The 14016-nt window shown below is 43.4% G+C and overlaps 1 protein-coding gene across 3 annotated transcripts in view; it reads left to right on the top strand.

Annotated features, from left to right (window-relative positions):
- Positions 1-13247, top strand: part of pax2a (paired box 2a) — a 29656-nt gene extending 16409 nt beyond the window's left edge. For 2 of the 3 annotated variants that reach the window (XM_062400368.1, XM_062400366.1), the window contains 4 exons: positions 1057-1177; positions 8643-8744; positions 10130-10216; positions 10403-13247. In XM_062400368.1, coding sequence (XP_062256352.1) covers positions 1057-1177; positions 8643-8744; positions 10130-10216; positions 10403-10479 — 387 coding nt within the window. In that variant the 3' untranslated portion in view covers positions 10480-13247. The remainder of the gene's footprint in view (positions 1-1056; positions 1178-8642; positions 8745-10129; positions 10217-10402) is intronic. The other variant, XM_062400367.1, reaches the window with a different exon arrangement.
- Positions 13248-14016: the final 769 nt, after the last annotated feature.

The following is a 14016-nucleotide window of genomic DNA, read 5'->3' as shown; positions in this document are numbered from 1 at the left end:
AGCCTAGTGCCAGGGAACAGTTGTAAGCAGACAATTAGAGTTTATCTGGGATAGAGGCAGACAAGACCGGGGTCACCGGCTTGCCCCTGTGGGACCCCATCCCATTGAGGCCAACAGATGCACACACGCAGTCGGATCCAAACACTCACCGACACAAACGTGCGCACACACACTTATCCTGTTAAAGAAGAGGAAGTGTCATCTCATTAACAAACAGGATTCATCACAGCTGCTGTAGAGAGATTAAAGTGAATAAACACCAGAGAGACTGAAGTTTTCCAGTGCAGCACAGTGGGCCGACGCATTTTGAATGATTAAGTGTAAAAACGTGAGAGATGGCTGCAGCTGCACATCGCATTTTATCATGGCCAAAAAAGAGACACAACGAAAACCCTCCAATGTAAAGTAAAAAAACACAAAACTAATAAATATGTGAAATGCATGCTGTACAACTGTACTCTGTATTTTATAATTTTATTAACACAGTTTTATGTGTTCATCCTGGAGGCAAAGCACAAAGGTTGATTCTGAGGTTGTACTCCCCTTTAAAAAAAAACACACCACATGTCTCTCCTGTAACAAAGCCCTGAATGTCTCCTCCCTTGACTGGTCACAGGGATGACTGCAGTGGAGCACAAAGAGCCAGCTGACACCCCGTCCTTTCACTCCTCTCCCAATCCCTCTCTCATCCCTCTCTCCCTTTCTGCCTTCTCCTCAGACAAGCCCTAATGCATGCATACATCATGGGTCTTGGTAAAAGCACAGGGAGCAGGGACAGTTGGGGTTGAAGAGAGGAGGGGTGTTTGCAGAATTCACAGGAAACATGGAGAATAAAACACAGCGAGAGGATCACAGACAGCTTCCTCGCATACACCAGAGGTTATCTTCAGACATGTTTCACATATTCTCACGCATATGGGGAGATCAGCTCCAAATCTGTAACCAGAAGTGGGCTTGCATGTGGCGGAGCAGTGATATTACCCAGATCACACTATGTTGGAATGTGAGATTATTCTACAGAAGTGTCAGTAGCTGTTTTTTTGCACCTCTCCTCAGGCAAATGAGTACTCTCTCCCGTCCCTGAACGCTGGCCTGGAAGACGTGAAGCCAAGCCTCTCCAGCAGCGCCAGCTCCGACCTCGCCTCCAGTGTGTCCCAGAGCTACTCTGTTGTGACAGGTACAATCTGACTCACGCTACATCGATCCCTAGAAGAATACACGTACCTGCAGCAGGTTGAAGACTTCCGCGAAAAACAAGGCGGTCGAACTTAACAGGAGTCGGAGTGCAAACATAGTGTGTTGAGCTCGGCTGCTGATGCAAAGTCCTTCTACTGTATCCATCCAGGAAAGATCCTTTTGTAGAGCAGTTGTCCCGAACTAAGCACATATGATAATAGTCCTTATTACACTGAGTGTTAACATGGTACAACCAAATCCTTGTTTTGCTTTGTCCCTTTTCACCTCCTCAGCAAATCTCTTACTCAAAACTAATTCATACCCCTGATATCAATGAGCAGAATCCACAAGTGGAGGTAGTTGTCGCTGGAAAAGACAGTTGCCTTAATTACAATATGGATTTTTTGGGGATAAAGTTTTACATATACTAACTCACTCAATGTATTATACTAAAATACTTGAACTCCTCAAATTCAAAATAGATTCTTCTCTTTTATTATAATTTTCTCAAAATTGGTCGACTGAGGGAAGTGAGTATTGGAAGAAAAACTCCAGTTCAGCTACTTCTTATTTTAGATATTACATGATCATTGACTCTTTACAGTTCTGACTTCCACTTTATGACGGCGCACACATTTTCCCGCGATATAAAATTCTTATCACCAAATGAAAAAGCTTTTTCAAGGCACTTTTTTCTTTTTTTTTTTGAGGCACTCAGTGTGTTTATTTCCAGAGTGAGGTGATATATCATCTGAGCCCATTAAATCCTTCAAGTCTTTTTCGCACGCCGCTCCTAACTGGCTATTGTGTTAGCCCGGATTGGCCCGCTAACAGATTGACTGGGAGCACTTCTCATAAGAGACAGCTGCTGTTCTCGCCACGACACGACGTTGTCATCAAAGGCTATGATAGCCTGTTGATTGACAGCGGCTGGAACGGCACCGCGGCTGGCTGGCTGCCTCATGCTGTGGAGAGAGAGAGCGAGAGGGAAAAGAGAGAGAGAGAGAGCGAGAGAGAGCGAGAGAGAGACAGACGCTGTTGAAGAAACAGGGAATTTGTTTTTTATCCAACTTGTGAACTTCCTGCTGTTTTCAATAGTAACTCCCACTGAGAGCCAACAGGTAATGGCAGGTGCAGTGTATTGAATTGCGTGTAGTATTAACTATCTGTATCATGTAACCCATACTGACCCGCCCTGCATTGCACACTGGCTTCCTTCACTCGGCAGTCGACATTGATGGCCGCCCGGTTAATTGAAATATTGTTTCATTGTGGCTGCTGAGGCACTTTTCCAGGAGAGGTTAGGTTTACTGATGGCCACCAAATAGTATGCCAGCCTTTTATTAAAACGCACATAATTATGCAGTGGGCATCCAAGTCAATGAGTCCACTGTGGAGTGTCTGTGAGTGTGTGTGTGTGTGTGTGTGTGTGTGTGTGTGTGTGTGTGTGTGTGTGTGTGTGTGTGTGTGTGTGTGTGTGTGTGTGTGTGTGTGAGAGAGACAGAGTTAAGAGGAGGACAGCATGATTGAAAACTGCAGTAGCCCTTCTCAAATGATCCCTATAGTCCAGCCCCAGACCCCGGCACTGAGCTGTGGGAAAAGAAAGACCCCTTTTTTATTCCTGAATATGTGGGAGGTAGATTCGCCCCAGAAAGTTGGGCCTCAGGAGAAGAAAGGTGTGTTTTTGTCTTTTATGCCGGGGTTCCTCCTATGAAAGCGGTCTCGCTCTGGGGAGCACACTCATAGCAGGTGGCCTCCAAGCCACCTGGGGGCCTGGAGGAGGGGGGGAGCTCCTAAGGCGGTACATGTGAGGGCCACACGTTGCATTATGAGGAGGCGAACCAACACAACTTTAAGTGGAATAGTAGGTACTCTAGTACAGCCGAATTAAAAAAAGGAGTTTGAGCTTCAAATTAAACTCAGAAGTAATATCCAGTAAACTTTTATTACTTAATTTTCACAACTATGCAAAGTAATTCATGAAGCATTTGATTGGTTGTAGGTTGTTAGTGCATAATATTATTTTTTTCAGCCATTAGCAAACACTGTAAATAGGAATGTATGCCAAGGCAGAAAAAAAATGCCAAATTACCTTCCTCACTTAGGCTGAGATCCAATTATCAATAAATTATGCTCTGGTACTGGATGGAGCTGCGAGATTATATTCATTCTTTAAATGTTTTCTGCTCCCAATTAAAATTCATACAGTTATTGATCTTGTTGATTTTTATGTCCTGGAATTTGCATAATCTATTAAAGATGAATGATTAATGAAGTGCTCGCTTTTGCATTCCAAGGGCGCTTGTGAAAGCAATGTCGGCCATCTTTTGTGTCCTCTGTTTACCCCGATGTGTGAAAGAGACAGTTACCTCGGAAGGAGGGCGACAGCCAAATTGGAGGGAGAGATTCAGGGCACTGAAATGCATCACTGGGATTTAATGAGAGGATGAATTCCCTCCCCTGCACAATGGAAACCTCCACATTTCAAGCATTTGAATTAAATGTTATTATAGTAACACTTACAAAATGATTACTATTAAATTAGGTTTTTGACTTGTAAATAAAATAAAATTTAACGGAATTCCTTCCTTACTTAAAATAGGGCATCTTTGCCTGGATAAGGGTAAATAAAGCACTTTGCTTTGGTGTACACAGTAAAAAAAAGTTGCTGTGTGTTTGTGTGTGTGTGTGTGTGTGTGTGTGTGTGTATCCAGTCACATGAAAGTAGGAGAACACTGTGAACTCCCCTGATCCCTGGCTCTGCTCCAGTGCTTGTTTGTCGCCACAATTTTCTATTAATATCTGAGCAGCCGACAGTAGCCTGAACATGCTTTATTTTCTTAGTTTGTAGAACGTTGCTTAATAGCTTTCGTTAAACGGGGTTTCATCTCTGTGCAGGCTGGGCTTGATAATCACTCTCACCAGTGCCTGCAGGGAGGCTGGGTGTAAATGGGCACCCCTCTGACCTACTAGAACTCCAGCAGATCTGAAGAGGTGGTTCTATTCACTCTCTGTCTTCATGTTTGTTGGTGGCTCTAGAGAAGAGGGGGAAAAAAAATAAGGTTTAATTTCAAATTAATTTCCACTTTTATGACTTGGCAGCACCAGCTTCTCTCAAACAACAAGCCCCCGAACCTGCAGTGCTTGGTGTGTGGCCTGGTGACAAACGGCTTGTCTCAGCTCAGTTAAACGCCTGCAGCCCCAAGCTTGGAAATTAATGTTTATATCAAACCCCCCCCCCCGCAAAAGCACTCTAACCTTTGAGCACACATTTGATAATGAATTACTTTAAAAATGTGAATGGGGAATTCAAGCTATTTGGCCCGGCAAATATTCTGTTCTCACTCAGGATGCGATGCAGCCTTTGAGAATTTGATTGTCCCTTTCTTTTCAGTGGTTATAAATGACCACCGCCTCAATGCAGGAAAGCAAAGGTACAAGTGTAATTAGCTGAATTGGAAGGAAACATGACTGGGACCCTGTGGAGGGAAATTGTCTCTGTACACTCGTCTCCAGATGACCTGGAAGTTTTGCTCAATCTTCAACATTGAGCAGGAAGGAAAAGTTCTCCACAGATCGGCTGTCAGCCTTTGAGAACAGAGATCTGCCAGTAAAGGGTTTGCACATTAGAGTTCCTTGGTGAACGTTTAAAAATGAAATGCCCACTTGAGAGAAGGCTGTTGTAGCTATATCCTGACACATCACGCCGAGCACTGTTGTGGACTCTTAACAGTCCATTTCTATGGTTGATGGGGTCTGTAGACGTGGTATCAGTGGTGGAGCAGAGACAGATGTTGGAGAACTCTATAGCGTCTCCACTCTCCTAGAGATGTGTTTGCTGGGTAGAGGAGTCCCCAAGGACCCTGAGTTTATCTTCCATCTCCATCATCAGGGCCTGTGATTTGACAGGCTCCCTTTACCCGGGCTCTGCCTCGTCTCCAGGACAATAAGCAACACCATGTCTGATTAGTTTCAGAGTTCAGTGGTCTTGAACGCAGTGTTTGTATCAGTTGTTGTTGCGTCGTAACCCCTGTCTGTTTGACAACGGTTGCCCGGGCGCTGAGAAAACAGTATTCTGCAGGAAGTCTCACATAGCGTGTAAACAGACTCACTATCATGTTTAAATGTCCTACAATGTGGCCTCCTGGTTAGTTGTCGGACTCCTGCTTAATGGTTTACGTGTTGACGAATGTATAATCCCAACGATCTAGGTGTAGGACATGGTGCATTAGTGGTTTTTTTCGGAGAGAGGCTAACCACAAATAGTAACTGTCTCGTCTCAGTAAATGCTGCTTTTCTGAGGGAATTGGTTTTGTTTCACATTTAAATCAAACCCAGCGTAACTGGACTTTTGAAAGCTGTTGTAACTTTAAACACTTCATGTTGTTTATAATTAACTGCAGACTAGAACTGAGTGCTGGCCATTTGCTGTAATTTCCACATGCAGACTCTGTTTCCCATAAATTCATGACATACTTGTGCAATGCATGTGACAAAATCATGGTCCACCCAATTAGGTGCAAAGCGCCCATTCATTAGAACATTTCTGTTCACGCCGGAGATTTGTGGCAAACGTTCTTTTTTTTATGATAAGATCATAATTCAAAATTGTGCTCCGTTATACTCGTGTCGTTTCCTCAATAAAAATGGTATTTGTCTCAAAGAGATAAAGGTATCCAGTGTAATTGCGGCAGTTGTGTCTAAATCAACAGTTGCAGCCGTCACAAAGACAAAAGAGGGAGAAAGAGATTTGGAGAACCTGCAATAGATTTCTATGGGAAAGCAGTCAGTTATGTTGCCTGTTTCCCTCGCATTAGGTTCATGGGGCTGACAGGGTTGCATCCCCCTTCCATAGAGCAGCCCTTATCTTAATGAGGAATCGCAAACACACAGTCCTGTTGTAAAACAACAATGATGGGGGAAGCAGCTAATGAGGCTATCATAGTGTCGGGGAAAGAGCCATTTCTCCCTAAAGGCCCCATTGAATAAAACGGGCTCCGCAGCAGACGAGGAGAGGCCGGAGACAGAGCTCGCATTGATTACATAGGTTCGAGAGGGAGAGCAGCTGAAAGTGAAAGATGCCAAAACTCATCAGCCAAATTAGATCAAAGTGTAGAGTTCTGAACTGTCTGCGCGCTGATTGTTTGCTTATTTGTGGGAGTGAATTTGTTTTGAGGGAGCAGCCGTGAGATTATGTTGTTTGTTTACCCAAAACCTTTGGGAAATTTTTTACGCATTTAAGCTTGATTGATCAGGCGCGATGTGTTGATGCAACATCTCACTGGTGTATGCTTCCACTTAGGTGAATGAATTACTTCTGGATGCATGTGAGATTATTATTATTATAAGCTAGGGGAGTGAAAAAATCAACTGCTAAAGACTGCTCATCTATTAAGAGTTCATATGCATTCATCCATATGTATGGTCTTGACTTGGTAAAAGAAAGGAAGTTGATGTGTACCTCTTTAAAGAGTTCCTTATTGGTTTCCCTTTTATTCCGACTACAAATCTGAGTTACAAGGCACGGGTAACTTGTCATTGGGTTAGGGTTAGGGTTATATTATTGAGAAAGCTCAAATCCCACCCACCTACATCTGAGTGATTGAAGTGAACGTATGAAACGTAAATATGAGGAGTTACATGTTTTTCATTACACCTAGTTTCTTTTTCTTTTGCTTCCACCTGGCAGACTCTCACCCATCATATCCACCTTCCATGTGTGTAAAGCGGGAGCCCCATGAGGCATCCTTTGCCCCGTTCACCCCCTCCTCTGTTGGGTACTCGGCTCTAGCTGACATCTTGCCCCACCAGTCCAGCCACTCTGTAGATGCGTCTACTCCCAGCTACCCTCATGGCCCCTGCTACAGCCTGTATGCCAGCCAGCCCTTTATAGCAGGTACAACTTTACCCACAAGGCCCTGTAACCTGATCAAAGTTCAAACACTCTCACACTTTTCAGCTGATTTCTCTTTTTGCTTATTTAATTCTGTGTTCTTATAATTTGGTGATATACGCCAAGTTAAAGCGTCCACCTTTCACGTTGCAAAGCCATAAATCCCATCATGCTTTGTGGCTTTACTGTTGTGTATACAGGAGCAAAACCGACTGCCCCTCATTAACGGCAACTACTCTCCCCCCCTTTCACCCTGCTTTTCTCCGGCTCTGACCCTTTACTCATCCCTTGCGTTAACAATAGGCCTCCAAGTCCTTCCAGCCTCGTGACAGGCCCGAGGTCTGGGGGGCCAAGCAAGGCCAATAGAAGGGGCGGGGGGGGGGGGGGGGGTTGCAGAGGCAGAGATGTAGGGCTGATGCTGGGGTATGCTTTGGACCCACTACTCCCTGTCCTGTGTGCCCCTTCAGCCAGCCAGGCCCGATGCTGTCACTGTTAATTACGGAGCTGAATGTGGAGCAGTGAGCAGAGAGAGCTCTCAATGGTCTGATGCCCCTGTCAGTTTTAAAGCTGCTTAGGACAGGGGTACATTCATCTTATAGTAGTCATCGTCTCTGATGAGATCATTTTATATAAATAATTTGAATAACTTTCCTGAAGTTAATAAATTGCAAATTGCAAATCTGTGATTGAGCGTTGACCCGTCCAAGCTGCACCCGGGCTTTCACCTCGTGCCTGTTGGGATTGGTGTCAGCGCCCTGCGACCTCAGGCAGGATAAGCGCTTCACAAAATGGAAAGTCAACACGCAACTCCACAAAACTGCAATGCTGCAAAGATCACACCATTTGACCTTTGAGTGTCTCAAAGAAATTTATTGGTGTGACGTTTTGTGACAGACAGTAGCAATGTTTGTTATTATCTGTGACTATTATGCATCACTTCACTTTGTTGATTTTAGTGGTTGCCTTGTATATACTGTGTCATTATTGCAGTGCAAAAAAACAGGTAAAAAAACAAAACAATGAGTGGTTCCAAAATGGCAGATTAAATCGACCCTGTCTTCACAAAAATATTTTCATATGCAACAAATTGCTGAAACTTATCGAAAGACCAATATAACACCCCGTATTACCTTTTCAACAAAAAGGAGAAACTTTGACTAACAGGTCTTGCAAACTGCAAATTTAAGGTACTAATATTTTCAGTAAGGTTTTCTACGATAATATACTTCATATTTTCTCTCAAACTGTCTATCTCTGCAGATGATTAAACATGTTTAGATGCTTACAGTATTTGTTTACCACTAAGGAAACATAATGGTTTGAAAATCATAATCATTTTGTGCACTAAGCACAAAATGTACATTTCTATGACATTGAAACTAAATTATATTTCTTCCTGAAAGTGCTTCAGTTGCCTCGACCTTACCACCCAGGACTCTAGACACTTCTTTATTGGAGAAAAAAGCATTGCATGTGAACATAACCCAGGCAACGATAATGTGTATACAATAACTACGTTTTGGGTGGAGATAAAAATACAATCATTAACTGTTTACTTCCTCTGTGCCTGCAGGTCGAGACATGGCCAGTACCACCTTACCTGGCTACCCGCCTCATGTCCCCCCCACAGGACAAGGCAGCTACCCCACCTCCACACTTGCTGGAATGGTTCCTGGTAGGTGACACTGTTCCCTTTTTACGATGCAATTAATCTTTCTTTCACAGGTTATATTTTCTGAAGATAGTCCCCTTCAGTTGATCTTGTTTAAACAACTTGAGGTCACTTTTACGTGAGTGTTCCTTCTCCGTGATTTCTTTGACGGTGCACATGCATATAAAACCTACCAGCCCCCCCCCCCCCTCCAGTACGCTGAAGAAACCTCATATCGTTGCTCTGGACTCATACGATTGAAGGAAGCTTGTTATAGCTTTGTTAGTCTGCGGTTAGCGCTGTGGTTAGCATCTGCGGATGAGGACATTAGATGAACTCGATAGGCGATCACCACAATCAGTGGCCGTGAGATAGGACAGTTCCTCTCAGTTACACTCCAGCTCCCAGCGCTCATTACCCTCGGCGTGTCCACACAGCGCACTCTCACCAGCCCCGTCGATAAACACTGCTTTTGCTCCTCTCCTCGCCTCCCCGGACACTCAGGGCTGCGGAGCGTATCTCTTTCCCCTCTACTTAACCTGCAGTTCAGGTTCACAGCAAACAGTTAAGGGTCAAAACACAGAGGCGTGGAGGGCCTGTAAATATTTAAATCACTATCTCTCTCAGGGATGAGCTCGAGTTACACGACCAGCAGCGAGGATGCTATAGCTGCCGTGTAGCGCGTGTAGATCTCTCCTCCAAACAACTGAAAACACAGTTCCCTTCATTGCTCGGAGACCAGTGCCTATCACACTGGCTGATGATCAAAGCAGGCGTGCAGTATTTACAAGGGAGCTCAGTGTGCATGAGGCTAACATCGTAGGATACACATGGAGGTAAAAGCTGATATTTGAAATCAAATTAGGGAAATTTGTTTTGCTTTATATGTCACTAGAAACACACATACAGGCACAGATGCCTTCTTAACAAAAGCCTTGTAGATGTTTTTCATCGGGTGGCGAAGATTTAGTGACTGGCCCCAAACACTGTTAAAGCAAAGGCCATTCTTCAGCAGCTTCATATAAAACCCAGCGTTTATGGTCTCATAAAAAGAAAGAAACCTGTGGACCCAGAGCATCGCTCTCCGACAAACCCCCTCAGCCTCCCTGTCCTTTCTACCACGACCTGCACTGGAGGACGACCAGCGAGTAAGATTCTCAGGGAACCTTATTAGGAAGTTTGGAAGGGAAGAATCATCGCTTAGAAATTGAGAAGTCGTCAATGAAGGAAAGGACAGAGGAAGTCGTGAAGGCCGAGGATTCAGTTCATATGAAGAGAGCGAAGAGAATGTCTCAATAAACATTGTTGTGTGACCAGGCTGTAGTGTAACAGTGATGAAAAGGAAGTTGTCACTCATTGTGTTTTGTTAGCTCTTTGCTAATGTTTGTTTGTATTGATCCGTTCTTTAGGAGGGGACTTTTCGGGGAACCCTTACTCCCATCCACAGTACACCAGTTACAATGAAGCATGGCGGTTCAGCAATCCAGCATTACTAAGTAAGTCACTTGGTCTTATATCATGAAATCTAACACACATACTGTGCATGAATAAGCTTTGATTTGCTGTAGAATCAAATTAAAATCTTAATCTATTAAAACATGTATTGTCCAGCTTTTAACAGTTGTTTTAGATGATGTTTGACCTCATTGTATCCAACGGTTTGCTCTTCTGTTAACTTCCAGGTTCCCCTTATTATTATAGTGCCGCATCTCGTGGTTCCGGACCTCCCACTGCTGCCAGTGCCTACGACCGACACTAGTTACCACGGGGAGCGGCTCAAACTGCAGGGCCACGGCTTCGGCCTCCATATTGTCCCCGTCTGAGAAACACTGCGGTCAAGGAAAAGCGAGGTGGAGTCCTAAAGGAACCCCCCCCCCCCCCCGTGATGTTATGTGATGAGGAGAGAGGATCAGCGAGGTCGATGCTGGCGCATCTCGCCCCAAGCTTCAGCGTTACACACTTTGGGCCAAAACAAGGGGCCTACGGGGCGATCAGAACTCACCCATCACGCCCTCACTCTCTCACAGACCTGAATATTTCCAGAATGACTTTAAGAGATTATATAAATATATATATTATAAAATATAAATTGAAGAAAAACAGTGTGAAGAATACCATGTGTAAAAAACATGTCGTGGGTTTTTGTTATTTTTGTTTCTTTGTTGCTGTTGTTGTTGTTTTTATTTTATTCATGGATCCTCACATTCCTTTACGTAATGAACTGCAGTATTTTTCTGCTCTAAAGAGAGAAGTCCAGGGGAGATGACAATGGTCCCATAGCTTGACGATGCAGCGACTTGAACCAGTGTTGTAGGGCCCCTCTGACACTTAATGAGACCCCGGCTCCACAATGTAGGGCAGGCTTTACTCTGGTGCTTTCGACGACATCTCCTGCTCCCATTTCTCCACCCACAGTACGTTATCAGATAAACACAGCATGTCCTACAACGTTTTCTGACCCTGTACAACATCCCGCTCCCTGTGGCACACAATCAGATGTAAAAAATGTAAATCATTTTTTTCAAAGTATTAAAAAGGCGGTGACCATGGACAAAAAAAAAAAATGGTCTTGCGCCAATTTTTCAATACTTTCAATTGTTTTGTTCGTCACAATTTTTTAATGTACAAAAAGGTATCAAAGATTTTTCCGAGCAGTCATTCTCGTTTTGCAGTCATGTCCATGTCCACGCATGATTCGCTCTTTTTTTTGCACTATAGCCTCAGCTTAGCGGATTCCTTTGGAACAGTCACAGACATTTAAGTTGAATTAGCTTTCCGTTTGAAATATTAAGGCATAAAAGACAGTTTTTGTCTTCCACAGAATAAAAGTGATGCTTTCAATTTCCCGAAGTCATTGTGAACCCCTGCTCTTTGGCAGCATGAAAAAAATCCTTTGAATTCTCCTTGGTCTAACTTCATTCATACCACTAGATGCCTACACAGTTTAGAAAGCTATGCGCAGTTGAGCGAGCCAATTGTACATGAGCTTCAACAATTGCCTTACAACCCAGTTTTTTCAACTTAAATTCATGCCTGTTCAATGGAATTAACTGCCTTTTCAAACCGATAACCACCGGCCTCCTGGAATTACCTTCAACTCTCCATAGGGACAGAAAGACAATACTGATTCAGTTTGCTTTCCTTTTGTTTGTTTTTTGGAAAATATTTTGTGAATGTACTTTTAATTACATTTGCCAAAGACTTAGTTTGATATTTAATATTTTATTTACAGTATATGTATGCATAAGTAAAACAGTATTATCTTCTGAATAAGTAGTCAACACTCAACATGTTGGTCGTGACTCTTCAACAGGCGAACAACATGTTGCATATGACTGTAATGACAACAGTGAAATTCAGTGACTCAATATTCCAACAGTTGCAACAAAATGCTGCTTTGTAGAATGATTTGTGAATAATGTGAAGACAATTCTTCTCTGTAAATAATATCACACACACACATACACACACACACACACACACACACACACCATTGCAGTATCATACTAATGTACTGGCACCCTTTGTAGATATACAGACTGAAAAAAAAATGCATTACATTTGTGTCTTAATGTAATGTTGCGCTGAGATGAAACGTGCAACTACTATTTAACCTGTGGCTACGTCAGTAGCAGGTTTCAGATTCTAACATCACTTAGACTGTCTTTGTCATTTTATTTTATTTTCATGAAGTTGTCATGATGATGTTTTATGTCACTATGCAATGAGTTAAATGGCTTTCTGTATCATCTTTTGTCGTTGGGCTCTGAACAAGTACTCCCTGTGAAAAACAGCATAAACGTTAAGAGGTACAAACGACCTTCAGTGTGAAATGGTTCCTCTCTAATTTCACAAATTCCCTTGAATCACGACGTGATCAAACTAAAGTCCTTGGCAACAATCAAAGATATTGTCCTGTTTGCTGTTAGTAGATGTTGTGATCATTATGTTAATTCAAATTACAGTCATCTGTGCTCCCATGTATAGAAAAACATCCACGCTTATTCCCTAGTCACCCATCTTTCCCCCCTCCCCCCGCTCTACTCTTTTTCTCAAACGCCAATACAACACAACGCTGTAGCTCAAGGCGTCCGAGATGCAGTTTACTTTATTTCTACACAAGCTAACACATCCTCTGGTACCAGGCTTAACTGTCATTGCAGAGGGAACCAGAGAAACAGAGAAAGAGACTGTGGCCCTGCTGCTCAGGAGAAGCTATCCTCTACAAATTGCACACGGGATTTGCCTATTTCTGTCTACATGTAGCTCGACACATCTGAAGATGAAACACTGGCACAGAGTGCACGCCACGTCATTCAGGCTAAGTCATTGCTTTAGGAAGCGGAGCACCTCTGTGGGGATGGGTCTTCTGCTGTAGTAAAGATGATACAGGAGATGTGTCATGGACATAAAAAGGATTTCTGATGAAAATCTATACAGAAAGCCTTGTGGCCTCAATCATTGTTCTGTTTCAGTTCTGTTCCAATTCTTTTTGTGCACATGAGAAATAAATTCTTTTATATGTCAGTCGTTGACTCGGTGTCCCCTCATTATTAACCCCATAAGAAAATGATTCAGAGTTCAAGGTTCCTGCAGCTGCTGTATTGACATTTGGTTTTATTAACAGTCAGGACCACGGACGACACCCGTATAGGTTACAGCTCTCAAATATGAAATACATTGGGGCTGCACAACGTGTTGTTTGTGTGTATCAGTGTGTGGGTGCATGCAGAAATCATACACATTATGATCGCAGTTAAGTAGCCTGAGTCTATGATAAAAAATAACTGCATTAAGTTAACTTGTGTGTGGGTGCAGGACTGGGAGAAAACAGAGAAAGAGGGTAAAACAAATAAGGACAATTGGGAAGTCAGGAGAGCTTTGCCCCAGCTTCTGACTCCAGTATATTTAATGATGCATCAGTTTCATACTGCCATAGCACACGGCTGCTGCCCCGCTCCCTCTCTGCACCCTCTTCTCTCTGAAACACACACAGCCGGTTATAATTCATTTCTTCCCCGTTTCCTCTGCCTATTGTTTATTTCATGGATCCCCTGTGAAGCATCAAAAGCTGCTGTTTCTGTCAGCCCTTAACTGTCCTATGTGTTTGTCATTCAGGCCTTGTTAAAAGATGTGAAAAAAGAAGAAATGCACATCCGCACATACACACCAACGCCCCCCCCCCCCCCCCCCCCTTTCCCAACTGAGAATTCCCAGTGGTAAAATTATTCCATTTAGATGGGAACTTTTTTTGTCACTACCCTGTCTAAATTGGCATATCTGGCTCTCTCGTATG

Source organism: Platichthys flesus, chromosome 12 (assembly GCF_949316205.1).
Source record: "Platichthys flesus chromosome 12, fPlaFle2.1, whole genome shotgun sequence".
Classification (NCBI taxonomy): Eukaryota; Metazoa; Chordata; class Actinopteri; order Pleuronectiformes; family Pleuronectidae; genus Platichthys; species Platichthys flesus.
This window is presented reverse-complemented; position numbering and strand designations above follow the sequence as displayed.